The sequence below is a fragment of the Danio rerio genome, chromosome 1 (assembly GCF_049306965.1).
Source record: "Danio rerio strain Tuebingen ecotype United States chromosome 1, GRCz12tu, whole genome shotgun sequence".
NCBI classification, from domain to species: domain Eukaryota; kingdom Metazoa; phylum Chordata; class Actinopteri; order Cypriniformes; family Danionidae; genus Danio; species Danio rerio.
In genome coordinates, this window is record NC_133176.1 from 24230001 (window position 1) to 24249483 (window position 19483).

The 19483-nt window shown below is 35.0% G+C and overlaps 2 protein-coding genes across 4 annotated transcripts in view; one reads left to right on the top strand and one right to left on the bottom strand.

Annotated features, from left to right (window-relative positions):
* Positions 1-19483, bottom strand: part of uchl1 (ubiquitin carboxyl-terminal esterase L1 (ubiquitin thiolesterase)) — a 28391-nt gene that overhangs the window by 681 nt on the left and 8227 nt on the right. Inside the window, 8 exon segments of one of the 3 annotated variants that reach the window (NM_201477.1) lie at positions 1-13; positions 120-189; positions 286-333; positions 590-675; positions 1902-2037; positions 3109-3237; positions 3574-3585; positions 3696-3789. The exon segment at positions 1-13 is cut by the window's left edge and continues 46 nt beyond it. In NM_201477.1, the coding sequence (NP_958885.1) occupies positions 1-13; positions 120-189; positions 286-333; positions 590-675; positions 1902-2037; positions 3109-3237; positions 3574-3585; positions 3696-3728 (527 nt within the window). In that variant the 5' untranslated portion in view covers positions 3729-3789. 3 annotated transcript variants of the gene reach the window in all.
* anxa5b (annexin A5b) lies at positions 7027-18184 on the top strand. The gene is given in 13 exon segments (NM_181757.2): positions 7027-7093; positions 7337-7387; positions 10155-10239; positions 11953-12047; positions 12144-12257; positions 12378-12468; positions 12603-12682; positions 12840-12890; positions 13498-13591; positions 13686-13781; positions 13928-13986; positions 17108-17230; positions 17319-18184. Coding segments are annotated over 12 exon segments (954 nt in total). The 5' UTR covers positions 7027-7093; positions 7337-7384; the 3' UTR covers positions 17382-18184.

Sequence of the window (19483 nt, forward strand, 5' to 3'; positions counted from 1 at the left end):
TCAATTCTACCATCTGAGGTACAAAACACATGGTTTAAATTCACATATGTAAGAAAGTTTATCATTTAAAATGCAGGTCATTGGCACAATAGCACATACACTACATGTCATCCACTTACCCAGCTCATAAAGGCGACCGTTTACATTGACAAATGTAATAAAATGAAAATTGACTTTGTCTGCCTCTGGCTGTTGGAATAAGAGTTGGAGAACAAGAAAACGGTTTAATCTAAACAATTTAAGAAATTATTTAGTGCGTTTGTGCATATGTCAGTCTGGCCTTACCCGACACTGACCCTCATCAGCAACAGCATCATGAGTTTCTTGGATAGCCTGAGTAAAAGCATTATCTTGAGTTAATTTGAAAACACAAAAATCAAGCCTGAATACATTTGTTCTCTTTAAACACCATTCAAAGTGAAGCAGTACAATATTACCATCTACTGCTGGCTTAATAAAAAGGACAATTTAAAACTGGGCCTTAGTCGCATGAACTTTGCAGCAATTCTAAAATTTCAGTTTCTGGGTTAAAGGAGAAAAAAAAATGTGGGAAATCACATGCTTTGTGTGGCTTGACATTAATAAATACCTTATTTTGTTCAAGTTCTTTGGCTCGTTCTGCAGGAGACATCCCTGAGGTGGCTTCTAGAAACTTCTTTAGTGCAGAATTATTATCTGCAGACAGTAGGGAGGGGGGAGAAAAAGTAAAAAAATAAAAAAAAATGAATCATTACCCATCAAGCGGTTTTTGTTTTTAAAAGATGTCTAATAGACATCTGAACATGGTCATCTTGGCTAAAACAAGGCTAAATTTGGGCTGTCAGTGAACATCCAATTCCAAGAATTGCCCAACACAAGACTAGTCATCAAATAAACAGAAATGAATGACTACAAAGTCTGTCTAAGTCTATTTGATAACTAGTACAGTTTTGGGCTATCCTTGGATGTCTATTAGATTTTCACTGACAGCCCAAGTTTAGCCTTGTTTTAGCCAAGCTGTCTACATTTAGTTGTCTATTAAACACAAAATTGTTTGTTGGATAAGCAGCCGCTCACAAATCTAAACTGCCTACAAATATATTGACACTACACACTTGTAATATATATATATATATATATATATATATATATATATATATATATATATATATATATATATATATATATATATATATATATATATATATATATATATATATATATATATATATATATATATATATATATATATATATATATATATATATATATATATATATATATATATATATATATATTTACATCCCTAGAGTAGTGCTCAGATTCTTGAGACCAATATCAGATTCTATTGTAAACGACCACAAACTGACCCATATGCATGCCCCCCAAAAATTTTTTTTGAAAACCAAGGCAATTGAAGTCAGAGTTAGTTAGTTAAGTTAATTAAAAACAGAATAATGGAGTTGATTGATGAATTTTGATATAACGGTCAACTAATTCTCAGCTATCTGCCGACACTGCTCCAACAGACATTCTCTTTTCAAAGTACTTCAACTTGCACTAACCCTAATCTTATGGTATACTAATATTCTAAGAATAACTTAAACGTAGATGTAATAGAACCTATAAACAAAGAAAACTGGGTGTCATTTTATTTTTATGGCCTTTCACATTTCAGTTTAAACTAGTGAATCTTAGTCACAATAATTTTGACTTCAGACTTAAGTTTCAATGAAAAACATCTGACTTTATCAGATTCAGAACAGAAGATCAGATTTGATGTGATTTATGCTGTTCATACAATAATAAAGCCTAATTTATGATCAATACAAGTGTACTCCATATTTCGTTTTCCGCATCAATCAATAAATAAACTCAAAAATCAAGGTCATCAGCTCTGTTCCTTAAACATATCCACTTACCAAAATCAATACTGTCCTGGTTGTTGGCCACAGCATGAACCAAGCCCACAGTTCCACAGGAGTTGACCACAGTTTGTTTCAGAAAATACACATCTTTACAGTCACCAACAGATTGTTTAGAACGGAAATCCTCATGCTAAAATGAAATAAAAAAGAAAAAAAAAAGTAATTAATTTAAAACCAACAATGAACAATAAGGTCCCATTCGTTAAACGAATGTTTGCTTAAAACTGAAAATGGTCACTTACTCAACCTTCACTCATCTCAAACCAGTTTGAGATTCTTATTTGTTGGACAAGTTACTTTGAAATTCTGGAAGAAAAAAAAAAAAAAAAAAAAAAAAAAAAAAAAAAAAAAAAAAAAAAAAAATCGCAACCACCGAGTTGCATGGTAATTGCTTTTCCTACCATGGAAGTCCATGGTTTCAGGTATCTAACATTTTTCAAAATATCTTGTTCAAGTAATTCATGGGGGGGTTAGCTAACATTAAAAAAAAGGCTTTCTTAAACTTAAATGTTTACAAGTTTGCTGGCTCATTCAGCCTTTTTAAAATGGTAAACAAACACATTAAAGGCTTGCACATTTTTTAAAGAGTCTCGAACCCAAGGCTCAGCTTGAGCTCTAGGTTTGAACTTCCCTATGAATGCCTTTCAGTAAAGATAAAGACTGAGGAGAATAAGAAGATGGGGTGGTGGAAGCATGACAGAAATACTGCCACAAGGACAGTGAAGCACAGGCTGCAGATTAGATGTGCACAATGAGAATTATTGACATGGATGAAATGTTATTAGACTCCTCCTGAACCTACATTTAGAAAATTTCTTTTCATTTTAACATTACTCAATACAACTTTAACTTTTTATGATGTATTAGTAAATATTGATCAACAAACCAGGAATGAAATGTATGGTTAAGGTTCACAATGAAAAAAAAAAAAAGTCATAACAAAATGCAATTATTAAGAATTTAAATGCAAGGTCATGCATTAATATTAAATAGATCTACTGTGGGATCAAGTAAAATCAATAAGTTAAGACCCTCATTTTCAATACTTTAGCGTTACAGTTTTAATATTTGCTATAATGAAATTTTAGCAAAGGTTTAAAAATACTTTGGTTTACCGCTTTAATGAAGTACATCACTTCAAGTGACCACGCCCTTGTCAACTGATGTGCTCATGTGCGTGCCAGCGTGCGTCGGTACGTACCTGTTGCGTTAAAGGGAAGAGCAGCATCATGGCACAGCAGGGTGAGGGCACTCCTGACAAAGATTCATCTTCTAGACCCAAAACATCGACAAAACGCCATTTCGAGCCCACACCCAGCTTGCTCAACACCTACACACAAATACAGTAGAAAACAAAACATCTAAATACCGTTATCTATGCAAAAAAGAAAAAAAAGTCTAATATACTCAGAGTAAAACATAACAGGGTAATTTCATTTTCGCCTGTTTATTATTAACAACTATAGATAAGCGATACATCTGAATAGAGGGATTATGCACGGACACTTTTATTTATTAACCATGCATAATACGTGTTATGGTGACGATGTGTATAAGTCCACGCCCTTTCGGTTTAGATTTAGGGCCAAAACAGTGTAGCCACGAACGCCACAGTCCTCTACAGACAGCCAGTCTTCCATCATCACATATGACTCAGCGAACGTACCTTATTCAGCATCTGAAAACAAACCAAGCGCACACAAACGACATGGTCATTACGAAGAAAGCGAAGCCACGTACGATACACAGTTCGGCCAGCGAGGAAAAAGTAACGAAATAGCTTCAGACCTCTGGGTTTATTTCCATAGGTTTCCACTCCATGGTTGCAGACGGTCGTGAACGTCACTCCTCAGAGATGTGAAAGGCGCCGCCCGAGAAACACAATCCAGACAGGAGGAGCACGAGGACCATATATGCGCCCGGTCATATTCCATTTACACAGACTGGAGGGGTGTCCGTTCACATACAAGAGCTCTTAATGTACTTCTGACATAAATATTCACTACGCAAGGGGAACTTTTTTGTGTATTTCGAGTGTCAGATATTGTTATCGCAACACGGAAGAGAGAGAAACGGAAAAAGTTGGTGTTTCCCAAAAATAGTTCGGTCCGCCGCCGGACGGTTCTGGAAGCTACTATCTTGCTCTCTTCCAAAAAATCAATATAATTTCAAAGTGCATTATTTTTATCAAGTAGAAATGTTGTCTACTTGCATGTAATGAAACAAAGCTGCATAAATCACAGCTGAATAACTAAATTCAGCTCTGCTCATTTCTCTTAAAACTCACTTTGACCTTAGTGTTGGTTAAAATAGGTCTAGCTAATTATAATTTCTAAGGACTATTAGTGGATGAATAATAGAAAAATTCTTTGGTTTGGCAGTCAGTCCTGTAGTCAACCTTAAAATTATTACTAAATTAATGTTTAGTTCAAGTTTATTTATTTATAAAGCACATATAAAAACAGCCACATGACTGCCCAAAGGGCTGTAGGGCCCAAGATATTTATTTAGTATTTAGTGAAATATAAAATATTCATTCATTCATTTTCTTTTCGGCTTAGTCTCTTTATTAATTAGGGGTTGCTACAGTGGAATGAACCGCCAACTTATCCAGCATATGTTATATGCAGCAGACGCCGTTCCAGCTGCAATCCAACACTGGGAAACACCATACATACTCATTTACACATATAGACTTTGGACAATTTAGCCAACCTAATTTACCTGTAGTCCATGTCTTTGGACCTGTGGGGGAAAACCAGAGCACCCCGAGAAATTCGACGCGATCCGGGAGAACATGCAAACTCCACAGAAAAATAGCAACTGACCCAACTGAGACTCGAACCAGCAACCATCTTGCTGTGAGGCGACACCACTGCACCACCGCACCACCCAGAGAAAATTATAAAAACATAAAAATAATAACAAGAGAAACAACAGATATACATTTAAAAATAAAGCAATAATCAAAAACTATCATAATATTAATAGGCCAAACAGAAAAGGTACGTTTTTAAAAGTGATTTAAAAATAGATAGTGATAGTTCTATTCTACTCCCATGGTGAAGATTGTTCCACAACCACGACCAGCCACAAAAAAGCTCTGTGCCCTCTACATTTTAGTCTGGACTGAGAACTAAAAGAAGATTTTGCTCATTGGATCTTAATAATGTCATGGGAGTATAAAAATGGAACAGCTCTGAAAGATTATTTGGGGCTAGATTATGTAGGATTTATACACCAGTAAAAGGCACTTTAAAATCCATTCTAAATTGGATGGGCAACCAATGGAGGCCCCTCAGGATAAGGGTAATGTGGTTAAATGTTCTACTATTTTAAATGAATCTAGCAGTAGCTAGATGTGAATCTAAATGAATCTAAAGTAGCAAATTTTGTGATATAGTGATGACACATATTTCCAGCTGCAACCTATACAGGAAAACATCCATACACACTCTTTCACACACATACACTACAGCCAGTATAGTTTATTCAAATCACCTATAACGTGTGTATTTGGACTGTGGGGGAAACCAGAGCCTACAAAACCTACACGAACACAAGGAGAACATGCAAACTCCACATAGAAATGCCAACTGACCCAGCCGGGGCTCGACACAGTGACCTTCTTGCTGTGAGGTGACAGTGCTAACCACTGAGCCACTGTTGCCCCAGGTAAGTCCTAACAATGCAGGATGATCAAGTACACACTCATGCAAAAACATTTTTTTGCATGTCAATCAAACCTTGATGCCTGCAAAAGGACACTGAAGTGTTTAGTCTAATCAGGTTTGAAAGATTGTTTAACTCAGCTAAATAATCATCTAAAGCTAAATTATCTAAAATTTGCCTTTTTTTTTTATTTATCTAAATTTCACCTCACAGCAAGAAGGTCACTGATTTGAGCCTGATTCGAGATTCGAGTTGGCATTTCTGTGTGGAGTTTGCATTGCATCGGAGCACGCAGGGAGATCGTGTTCGCATAGGTTTCCTCCGGGTGCTCTGGTTTACCCCACAGCCTAAAGACATGTAATACAGGTGAATTGGGTAGGTTAAATTGTCTCTAGTGTTCAGCTTAGTCCTTTTATTAATATGGGGTTGTCATAGCAGAATGAACCGATAACTTATCCAGCATACTGTATGTTTTATGCAGCGGATGGCCTTCCAGCTGCAGCCCATCACTGGGAAACCTCTTTTCACACTCATACAGTACAGACAGTTTAGCTTACCCAATTCACCTATACCACATGTCTTTGGACTGTAGGGGAAACTGGAGTACCCAGGGGAAACCCACGCGAACACGGAAGAACATGCAAACTCCACATGGAAATGGCAACTAACCCAGCCAGGGCTCGAACCAGCAACCTTCTTGCTGTGAGGCGAACATGCTAACATGCTACATTATTATTATTATTATTATTATTACTATTATTATGAACAACAGTCATTTGTGTATTCAAGCAATAAACCTTACAGGATTTTCAATGATAAAGACTGATTTCTATTCTTTCAAATTTACTTTTACTTGTTACATGTGTGTTTTTGTATCAGTTTTAATTGGTTTGGTCACAACAGCTTTAATCCTGACATCCTTTTTAATCATTGCATCCTTTTGTTTAATAACAGCGCTGTGGGAATTGTGTTTGGGCTTGAAATTTAATCAGAATGTATGCATCGAGTGTAAATGATTAACAATGGGACATTTTCTGAATAAAACATTAGATTTATGTAACATGACACCCATCTTTGTGTGTTTGACATGTCTTAATATGTTGCTTTACAAATAGGCTAGTTTTTCTCTTTGCCTTATTAAACAGTAAGAGCACCTGCTCAAGCCGTTTGTTGACCTACAGGGTGGGGTACCATCTAAGGTTTCACAAACCATTGTCTCCTCATGGCACAAGTTCCTGTTTATAAATTTGTTTTAAAAAGTTATCTGCACTTTATTATTTTTTTATGCCTGGTGCCCTGAAGCAGTTCACTGATTTGATTTATGACAGAATTGTTGAAATCAAAAAGAAAGGAAAAAACACCACTACCCATAAACCACAGCTAGGGGGTTTCTAGGGTGTGGCTCAACAAATCGTAGTCAAGTTTAATCCTCCTACTAGCGAATTTCACTCCTCATTCCTGCTGCTTGCTCGCTTTGTCCTGTTGCTCATCCGAACTTAGAAAGTCTTCTCCCGGTAAGTGCATGAAAATACACATTTAGCCTAAATACCATTACTAGAACTTTCCTACTCATATTCTATGAAGCAACCAGGTAAGATGCTACCTGTCTGAGAACTCAAATTATTTAAATGTTTCAAATTATTAATTTCTTATTATTGACACTTTGTTTATTCAACGTTGTATCTTTGTATATTGTGTATTATAAATAACTCGACTATAATGTTACTAAGGTATCGTTTTTTTGTCGCTTTTTTCAGCTTCGAACTCTTTGAAGTAGCCTATAACTTAGTCCACGAATCTCAAAGATGGTAAGTTTATCTAACATCTTGTGTAACACGCATTAACATTGCGAACGCATTTATTTATGCATCTTATAAATCTTCTCTGAGAATAATCATCCTAAATGGTACTTATTCGACAGTTCATGTGTCGACGCCCATTGCTGCCTAAAACTGTTAAAGAGAAGCGTGATGTCCGTACTTCTGTCAAACGCATACTACAAAACAAAACGACGCTTTATTACCGTGTATAACCATAAGAGACACATTTGAGGAGAGTTTTACTTTAGGAAAAGATATCGACTAAAATTAGACTATTTCACAGCGAGTGTAAGTTTTCACAAACAAGCGCAAATGTTTAGGAAGATCAAAAGTGTTGTAAAAGAGAGCACGACGATGACTCATTGATGTGGGCTAAACTATCCAAAGGGTGTTCCTCCTGTCTGCCTCAGTTCTCTCCTCCTCTCTGTTCTGTTCCTCTAATTCACCCATACACAACGCAGTCAAAGTAAATTAATGGACAGTTTCCGACAACGTGGCGACTAATATAAGACAAATGATGGGCTTGACTACAAATAAGGATGTGCATACTGGAAAATCTGAACAGTCTAAAACATACTATCAATGTGTATTTTATACTGTAGATCCCGTACAGTGAAAGTTCGAATGTAAAGTTGTTTTGAGCTGTTAAACCAGGTAGATTAGAAACCAACCAAAATCGTTGCTCTAGGTAAATTTAAAATGGCTCTCATTTCCATTTATTTGAATATGTCACAAATGTTTGCACACTGATGTATGAAAAGCTGTAATGATTCCAACTGGCAGATCACAGTCGCCAGTACTGCAACAAAACAAACAAACAAACAAACAAACAAACCAACCAAAAAAGAAAAACTAGGAAGTAATTGAGTTGATCTGTTTGAAGACATTCAGTGACATTTGGTGCTTTTATTTTGTCATAGTTTTTAATGATTTACCATTCACTTCAATGAATGGAAGCAACAGAGTAGTTTCAACCAACTCCATCTGTTGAATTGTCAGTGACCACAAAAAAAACATATTTAAAAAATGTGTTCTAGTTTTTTAAACACAGGAGCCTTTGGGAAATTAAATGTAAATAAATAAAGTAAAGGTCTAAAAATAAGTTTTTACAATGGTTGTGAAACGGAAAGTACTGTATTGGCAAGTAACAGTCTGCAAATTCAAACTCGCTATTATTCATTCTTGTAATCACATGTGATATTGTTAAATGTTTTTAAAATAAATACTAACTTAATAATATTGTCAAATCTCTGGAAGTGTTGGAAAGTAGGAACATGGTAATGTGGCATTTAAAATATACTTTTTTCGTTGTTGCTCAGAATATATTTATTTGATCTATCATCTCGTGTCTCCAGAATCAGTGAATTCTGCCCGTTTTGCACAGATTCAATCTAAAGTGCAAGATGTTGCCATGATATGTCAGTAGGAATTTTTTTTCTGTTTGCAGTATGATTTTAAATGGATGTTTGCAGATTCTTGGATAACCATTGCATTCAGGCCTGAATTATCCAACACATTCCTGTGGCTGAGAGATTAACATGCTCGGGACGAACAATGAATGTCTTTTCTAAAACAAAATGACATTTAGTTTATCATATTAAAAAAGCTGTGAGTAGTAATTGGAAAGTGTCTTAGACAGCAGCTGATTTAGGTTATTTAAATACGATAGACATGTTCACCTTGCTTATTGGACAATCCCAGAGGACTTGACAACATTTAGTTGCTGCATTGGGAAAATTTCTTACTTAAATATAATTATTTTCTTATGTGTTTTGCCTATTTATTTATACAAAATAAAGAATTTAAGTCTAAAAATGTAGCAAACATTTGCTTAGGTGACTGATGTTTTCAGTCTGTAACTATCTTTACGACAAAAACAACAGTAGTGGATTGGATGTGTGCAGTGACAATGTTAAAAGTTACATTGCATACTGCTGGCATGATAATACAGAATTTTTTAATTTTTGTAAATAATTAAGTTAATCAAGTTTGTGATAATTAAGTTTTGTAAATGTAGGGGGGGAAATCATTGTTTAATACACTAGTCATGTGTATATTTAAAAAATATACAAAAGTGTGCATTTTAAAAATATTTGTATTCTTTAAATAATATATATTGTTGCCATGTAAATGTTCCATTTGTTTGTGTGCTCCTTGTTGAAGGCTTTTGTTAGTGCTGTGGTTGTCACCCGTGGGACTGAGATCAGAAAAACAAGCGTGGCCTTCTTCATGCTTTTGTCTTTTCTTACTCCTTCGATCCACATACAGGCATCATCGGAATGTTGTCTGCTTTCACATTTACTTCAATGTATAAATGAATAAAAAAGGTGCATGATTTCAGCTAAGGGTTGCATGATATCTCCATGATCTTGACTGTATTCCTGCAAGATCTTTGCATCAGTCACAGCCACTGGTGATTTGAGGATCAGGAATCTTGCATAACTTCCTGAATTTTGAGTGGACGATATCATCTGTTTTTGGACACAATCATGAACGCTGAATGTATACAATCTTGTGAGGCCTCCCACACATGCTGACTTGAAGTCTTGTGGTAGTCACTCAGAGTTTCCATGTGGAAAACTTCTGTATGTAGAAGTTAAATGCACAGATTCTTAAAGAGACAGACCCTTTGGCTGCTGAGGAAATCCGGGTGTGGTTGTGATTCATAGATGTTTGACTAAAGTTCCTGATGTTAAATATGTGTGTATTACACAAAAGAGAACATGAAACTAACGTTTATTTCTTAATATTTTAGGCTGGCAGAGGAACAGTGAAGCCCCAAAGTGGATTCAATGCTAACAGCGATGCTGAGGTTCTCTATAAGGCCATGAAAGGACTTGGTGAGTTTGACAGAAAATAACCAGATATGATTGGGTCAAGAGTACTTATTATTTAGAGTGAATTTTCCACATGATGGTATTATACATTTCTATAAGTAGGGCATTTCAATAAAGTTCGCATCAAAAAAGCATTTTTTGATTATTAAAAAAAGATATTTGAGAAGTATCTGAATCTCCTGCTCTGCATCATATTACCCTCATAATAGCTGTCATTGTTTAATGTGCATTATCATACTGAATACTGAATACATCATGAATACTGTCCGTCTGACAACATGATTGCAGATGTGTTGACAAAACCAGCAACAAAATTTAAGTTAATGAAATTTAACATCTTTGTTTAGCGTATGAACTCTGTAATTATGTTGAGGGAAAAAAAGTGAGAGCAAGTGGGGATGTTGAATGTTAATGTATATGCTCCTTAAGTTCTTCTGTATTTATTTTGTTTTTGTTATACATGATTGCCAACCATGTTGCGTTTAATCCGCGAATACAGGTGCTTCTGTTTAAATAAAATGCCTATGCCAGTCGTTGTGACTGCAGTAGGAACAGTGCAAGTTCATATCATGTTTGTCATTCTTCACTCTAAGAAAGCTGAGCAGAAAGAACTCTGTTAACAGCCCCCTAATAATCTACCACCCCACGACAGTTTTTATATATTATATGTATATAAAACATTTTTGTACCAAAATTCAGATTTTTATTTTCCCCAATTAAATAAAGTACACTTATTAAAATATTAGCAGTTGATACATTCAGTATCACATTCAAAATGTTTATATGAAATAAACCTGTTCCTAAGCAGGTTTAAACTTGCAGACCTGTTGCCATAACAACATCACCTGAATGAGTTTCATAGAAACTACCTTGGATTGTGTCAAATTGTCAATAATAAAATCCAGTAATCCAGGTATGGAGAATAGGCATGGGCCGGTATAAAATTCTGACGGTATGATAACCTTGGGTAAAAAAAATCACGATTTCACTGTTTGACGGTTTGTGATTACTGCTCTAAAATATATTCTTTTAAATGTCTGGGTAAAAACTAAAACTTTTTCCCCTTTGTACACTGTAGATTTTATTTTGAGAAACATTTAAAATATTTTGAAGCAGTAAAGATGTCAGACAAAATAATTCAAATAAATCATTGACTTCTGCTGTCTTCATTAGGTTCCCAAACACAAATTTCTTTACAACTTAAAATGCCATTTTTGGATCTCTTTTCTGCTGGTGATACTGTTGTCCTAAAAGAAAAAAGGGAAAAAACATAAACAAAAAATCTTACATACATTAAAGAAATGGTATTGCAGAAAATTTTGGCAGTTTTAAAACCTAAATTTTCGAAACCACGGTATATCTTGAAAATGGTTCATCCCATGCCTAATAGAGAACAGACCCTTGTAGAATAAAAATGATAAAAAAAGGATAAATTATATTATTATATTTTTATGTAATAAATGTGTGAATAATTTTTTTATTAATTTGGATCTTGTATGGTTGCATTTGTACTCGGACATTAATTAGTAAATCTTGTTTCTTAAAGCAATAGTTCACACACAAAATAAAAAATTACTCCATAATTTACTCACCCTTGAGCCATCCTTTGTGTATATGACTTTATTCTGTCAAATGAACACAATCTCAGTGTGTGCATGTTTATTTATTTATTTTTATTATTATAATTTATTTTATTTATTTATTTTTTTAAACCAGGCACGGATGAGGATTCTATTCTCCAGCTTCTCACCAAACGCAGTAATGGCCAACGTCAAGAAATCAAAGCTGCGTACAAAACCCTGCATGGAAAGGTAACATTGACTTAAATGATTTATTCAGTCATTTTAATTGAATTTATACAAAGTACATAACATAATAAAAACATTTATGCTTCTATTTCTGTTTAGGATTTGGTGAATGATTTAAAGTCAGAGCTGGGAGGGAAGTTTGAGGATCTTATAGTTGCTCTGATGACCCCTCCTATCATCTATGAGGTCACATGTCTGAGAAATGCCATCAAGGTACATGATCGTGCTGTAAATCATTTTTAAGTGCTAATATTCATGAGTGAAATGCACTTGAAATGTCATTGTTTTATAAATAATCAATGTATATCTGTAGCACTGCTTTTGTTTTCACAGGGAGCAGGCACAGATGAGAAAGTGCTGATTGAGATCTTGGCATCTCGCTCTCCTAATGAAGTCAATGAGATCAAAAGTTCATACAAGCGAGGTAAGTTTCGAATATCCACATATTTATTTATTTTATTTATTTAAATGTTTATTTATTTAATTAAGTTGTGGCTTGATCTATGCTAGTTTATTGAATGTTACTCACTCAATGTTGATGATCGGTTTGTATTGCAGAGCATGATAAGGACCTGGAGGAGGATGTGACTGGTGATACCGGGGGACATTTCGAAAGAATGCTTGTTGTTTTGCTACAGGTAAAATGGAAGAAAGAAAAAAAAAAGTCCACAATAATTTGTGTATGTGATTAAATGGAAATGGAGGGAATTTTTTTATTTGATGTAAAATTACCGAATGTTATTTAGATTATATTTAGCTTTTTTTGTAAAAGGATGTTATGTGATTTATCCATAGGCCAGTAGACAGCAAGGAATTCAAGAGAGCCTCATCCAAAGTGATGCTCAGGTAAGATTACATTTATCCATTTCTCAGTGAATATTGGTCATATATTTTAATGCATTTGTACAAAACCGATTTATTAAATGGATACATTTCTAAAAATAATATTTTAGTCATCAGACATCCTTAAAAATTGAAATATAATACATTTAAATTTAAGCAAAAAATGTACTAATGTGACATTACAAATGTTATGGACTGTTATCATATCTTTTGTTACGTTAGCTCCAGATTTGGCTTGACTACAATATTATTCATATAATTAAAGCAGTTACATTTTGAAAACCATTCAAAAGAAAATCTATTTAAAAATGTTGTATTTATAATTTAAAAATATATTATTTATTATTATTTTACTGTATTTTTCAATCAAATAAATTTGCAGCATAATACACTTAAACCATGGAGTTGATAATATTTTATCAATAAATCTTATTTATTTTACTGTCATTAACGACGCAAATAAAAGTATAATGGAAAAAGTTTATGATTTGAGAGAAGAAAAAAACTCGTGTAACATATTTAGATTAGAATGTTGCAGGCAGAAATGCTGCCATCTAGCGCTTATATTGTGAAACATCAGTTTGTCAATAGGTATCTGTGTTTGCTTTAGGCTCTGTTTGCTGCAGGAGAACAGAAGTATGGAACTGATGAAGGCCAGTTCATCACTATACTGGGAAACCGTAGTAATGCTCACCTCAGGAGAGGTTAGTTCAGCCCATACATGCAGTTGTTGTTTTGATGTATATATATTTGTATAAATTATTCCTAATGTTATATTTGTTAATGGTATTTCTTCAGTGTTTGACGAGTATAGAAAGCTGTCAGGGTTTGAGATTGAGGAAAGCATCCAGAGAGAGACCTCAGGAAGCCTCCAAGAAATACTGCTGGCTGTGGGTAAGTTATAAACACGGTTTTGTTTTTATTTTCATATCCAAATCATATTTGGGGAAATTGTTGCTTAAAGAATCAACCATGTGCAGCGCTGTGTTTTATTCAATGTGTCTTGTGTTTTGTTTCCTAACAAACTTTTTCCTTTTCAGTGAAGTGTGCCCGCAGTGTACCAGGTTATTTTGCTGACAGCCTTTACGCTGCCATGAAGGTTAGTTTGTTTCATTGTTTGAGTAAACAAACTAAAATATATTTATCTCCCAGTTTACAACATTTTTTCCTTGAAAATGATATCTTGAGATATTATATAAATGAAAGACTGCTTATTAAAAAAAATACTAATCAAAAGTTCTGCATGATCTAGGTTTCTTTATTACTTTTTATTTTAGTTGGATTCATTTAAATGGATTTTTCAGCCAAAATACAAATCCTGTCATGAAATTCAGACTCTCTTCCTCCATCTCGCAAACTCACTGCACTTGATTCGAACAGTGCCACTAATACACTCTGCTCCACACTAGCATCATGTCTAGACCGATTATGTCATCTTCAGCTGAATCTCGCAAAAACGGAAATGCTTGTAGTTTCTGCCAACCCGACTCTACACCGTAACTTTTCAATCCAGATGGATGGGGCAACCATTACTGCATCCAAAATGGTGAAAAGCCTTGGAGTAACGATTGATGACCAACTAAACTTCTCTGGCCACATTTCTAGAACTGCTCGATCGTGCAGATTTGCACTCTATAACATCAGAAAGATCCGACCCTTCTTATCTGAACATGCAGCTCAACTCCTTGTTCAAGCTCTTGTTCTCTCCAAACTGGATTACTGGAACTCTCTACTAGCTGGGCTTCCAGCTAACTCTATCAAGCCTCTTCAACTGCTCCAGAATGCAGCAGCACGAGTTGTCTTCAATGAACCTAAACGAGCACATGTCACTCCGCTGCTAGTCCGTTTGCACTGGCTGCCAGTTGCTGCTCGCATCAAATTCAAAACTCTGATGTTTGCCTACAAAGTGACTTCTGGCCTAGCACCTTCTTATCTGCACTCACTTCTGCAGATCTATGTGCCCTCCAGAAACTTGCGTTCTGTGAATGAACGTCGCCTCGTGGTTCCATCCCAAAGAGGGAAAAAATCACTTTCGCGAACGCTCACGCTCAATCTGCCCAGTTGGTGGAATGAACTCCCCAACTGCATCAGAACAGCAGAGTCACTCGCTATTTTCAAGAAACGACTAAAAACTCAACTATTTAGTCTCCACTTCACTTCCTAATCTGCAATTGCCTCTTTGAATATCACACTAACTGTACAAAAAAAAAAAAAAAAACGTACTAATACTTCCCTTCTTAGACTTTACTGACCTGAAACTTGCCTTTAGTACTTATTCATTGTTGCTCTTAGTTGTGTAAATTGCTTCCTTGTCCTCATTTGTAAGTCGCTTTGGATAAAAGCGTCTGCTAAATGACTAAATGTAAATGTAAATTCTTGCAAGTCATAACTTTAACTTAAAGTCATTTAGATAAATAGAAAGAAAGAAATTACTGTTTTCAAATTAAGTCTATTCGTTTATCCAAACCTCCGATGCTTCAAAATGTTTGTAAAGGCATGAAAAGGAAAATCAGTGTTTCCATTATATTAAGGGCAATATGAAACTGTTCCAGCATCTAGATGAATATCAGAAGAAGAAAAAATTCTGAACCAAGTGAAAGTATAAATCCCACTTTTAGGCATGGTGTTGTCCTTTTGTGTGACCTGTGACATTATCACAACATAAGTTCAGCCAAAGTCTGTTTGAACTTCAGTAGGCTATGTGCATTGGATCAGTGCCTAAGCCTCTGACAGCTACATCACAGACACACAAACACATTTTAAGTGGAATCATTTCAAGTAGCAACAATCAAACAACACAAAGAATTGATTTAGTATTTATTTCCAAACAATTAGTTTCATTTTTGTCTGGACTAAACATGACAGTGTGCTCTGAATCTTTATTATTTTAGGCTACTTTATACATTTATACATTACGTTTAATGGCCCATTTGATTGAAAGTGAGAATACAGAACAAAAAGCAGCTCAATTTTACTGGATAGAACTCTGACGAATAAATGCAAGGGAATTATATTTTTGTGTTGGTATGTAAATATTGTACAGATTACTACTATTTCAAGAGTTCACACTTAGATATTGCTTGATTATAATAGCAGGTTTAGCATGCTTTCCCAGGAGAGAACCCTGAGCTCGGAGATAAAAGGGTAAATGCCGAAGCATGCTAATAGGACTTTTAATTTGCCAGTAACCTGGGTTAATCATTTCCGGGGATTTGTATGACTTAGTAATGCGTTTAAGGTCTGTTTCCTTTCAAAATCAGTAAGCCTACAAAGCAGATTAATTGAACAAATACAGTATATACATCATATTTGATCAATATAGTTTAGCATGGTTCTTCTTATGCTATTGTTTGAAGCAAATTTAACAGTTTTATTTTGATAAATTGTAGTCTTGTATTAAATATAATGCAGCAGACTTTATAAGTTTAAAATGTAAACACTTAAAATCAAAACATTAATGGAGAGTTTAAGATGTGTATATTTAAAAAAAAAAACAACACAAAAAATGTGACAAACTACAGCAAATTTTGAGAAAAGACACTGCAAATTCAGTTACTTTAGGACGCAATACTTCAGAAAAGGTGTAAACATTGGGGGAATCCCTGTAAAACCATATCTCTGTCCAGTTGGTCTGTGATTTTCTGGTTTGAAGCTCTGAAAAGGAGGCCAAGAGCACCAGCTCAATTGTATTTATTTTTGTGACTGTAATTGTATTTTTGTAACACAAAAAACAGCGCATTTTAGCTTAAACTTGAACAATAGCATTTCAAAAAGCTATTTTGTAAAATGTGTGTATATAATTTTTTTTTGTTTCTCTTCATTTAAAAAAATATATATTTCTCTTAAAAAACATCAATTTGGGTGTACAAATGTTTTAGACTGTTTCGTATATCCTTTGTTAGAAGGCTGCACTACTGACTAATCTAATATATATGCACAAATATAATATTGTAAAGTATACATTTTATAGCATACTACAAAATGTTTATTTAAAAGAGAGGTCTGTGAGGGGGGTGTTTTTGAAAAGCATTTCAAAGAAAATATACTTTAAATGTTATATTTAATAACTTGAATTTATTATTTCTTAATATCACTATCATATTTAAAGCAACAAAGACAAAAACAGCACATTTTAGCTCATACTTAAAGTGGTTAATTCAAAAAGCTACAAAAATGATATTTTGGGTATTTCATGCAGTAATTTTATCTTCATCCTGTAGGGGGCAGGCACTGACGATCAGACACTGATCAGGATCATGGTGACCCGCAGCGAGGTGGACTTGCTTGACGTTCGTGCTGAATTCCGCAAGCGTTTTGCAACCTCCCTGCACAAAATGATTCAGGTATCCTCATACACAGACAATACATAAACACTAATTTGCTATTTTTTTGGATCACTCTGCTCAGTCTCTTCTCTTTGTGTTCTTGCAGGGTGACACTTCAGGAGACTACCGTAAAACCCTGCTGCTGCTGTGTGGCGGTGATGATGCATAAACCCTGTCTTCCTCTCTGCCCAGCTCTGATCCCATGATTTCGCTCTCATCTGTGGGTCAGTGGGATGAGGAACCAGTCCACTTCTATACCCGACTGAGTATAAATGACAAAAACATAACATTTCACATCAGTAGAAGGATCTCTTGACTCACTGTGAAGATGCACTGCATAGCACAGATTTACTTAATTCAAGTAAGCAATAAGCGAATTTTGTCTTTCACATTTCACATGATGTGTAATAGATTAAGAGTGAAATCTGTAAACTACACAAGTAACATTCACTTTATGCTACAAGTTTGAAAGATAATAACTTTTTTTTTCGGCTTGACCTATGAAATCTATTACTGAAAAAAAAAGATGAATTTGGCCTTATGAAGTTTATGAACCTCTATTAACTCAGCGCTTGATAAAGAAAAGCAAAGACTCCTTGTACTTGATGAAGCAATGTTTTATATGTATTCAGCTATTTTTCACTTATTTATTGTTTGTATGCTCACTAACTGCAAAGCATAACAATATTACAATCAAAAATATAATTAGCTTCTGTTTATTTCACTGTATCTTTAACTGCTTGTAGGTTTTAATGTGTGTGCTAGTTAAAGGAATGGTTCACTATACTTATATCAGTGGTTTGGAGAACGAAATGTCATTTCATTGATTTCCTACTTCAGGTTTAAAACATGGTGCCAGTCATTGGCTATGTAAGCAATACTCAGTTAAAAGCTGAATATAACGGTGCTACTAAAAAAAAAGGTTTAACATTTCATTGATTTTATGTTATCAATAAACCCTCATGAAATAAAGGCAAACGGTCTCCTGTGTGACCGATCATATCGTGACCTGAGCTGTTTTGTCTGTCTTTAGTCAGAGAAATTGCAAATTATCAACTGCTGATGGATGTGATGTAATGCTTATTGTATAGTGCAGGAAAAACTAAAAGCTGTCCACATGAAGCAATGTGCAAAACAAAGTGGATATCAAAAGATGATGTTCAGGTGTATTTTTATATAAAAAAAGAATGAATTCAGCATTTTTAAAATGATTCTAATTTCAAATAGTATAAAGGGTGTTATTTGAATGTGTATATTGCTTTGTCACATTGAATAATTTGTGGCATTGAAATGAGGAAAACACTTCACTGCATATTTCATGATTCTATTGCACCACATGGAGGCGCTGTAGTCAAACAATACTGTGACTTTATATACTCACCAGCCACTTTATTAGGTACACCTGTCTAACTGCTTTTTTAAAGTAAATTTCTAATCAGCCAATCACGTGGCAGCAACTCGATGCATTTAGGCATGTAGACATGGTCAAGTCGATCTGCTGCAGTTCAAACCGAGCACCAGAATGGGGAAGAAAGGTGATTTAAGTGACTTTGAACATGGCATGGTTGTTGGTGCCAGACGGGCTGGTGTATTTCAGAAACTGCTGATCTACTGGGATTTTCACACACAACTATCTCTAGGGTTTACAGAGAATAGCCTGAAATAGAAAAAACATCCAGTGAGCAGCAGTTCTGTGGGCGCAAATGCCTTGTTGATGTCAGAGAATGGGCAGACTGCTTCTAGCTGATAGAAAGGCAACAGTAATTCAATCAACCACTTGTTAGCGAGTTATGCAGAAGAGCATCTCTGAACACACAACACATCCAAACTTCAGGTCTTCTACGGCAGCAGAAGACCACACCAGGTGCTACTCCTGTCAGCTCTGAACAGGAAACTGAAGCTACAATTCACACAGACTCACCAAGACTGGACAATAGAAGATTGAAAAATGTTGCCTGTTCTGATGAATCTCTTTTTCTGCTGTGACATTCAGATGGTAGGGTCTGAAAATGAAAAGCATGGTTCGGGCTGGTGGAGTAATGGTGTGAGGGATATTTCCTTGTCACACTTGGCGCCAATTAGTGCGAATTCAGCATCATGTCAACACCACAGCCTACCTGAGTATTGTTGTTGACCATTTCCATTTTTTTATGACCACAGTGTACACATCTTCTGATGACTACTTCCAGCAGGTTAACGTGCCATTGTCATAGTGCGAATCATCACAGACTGGTTTCTTAAACATGACAATGAGTTCACTGTACTCAAATG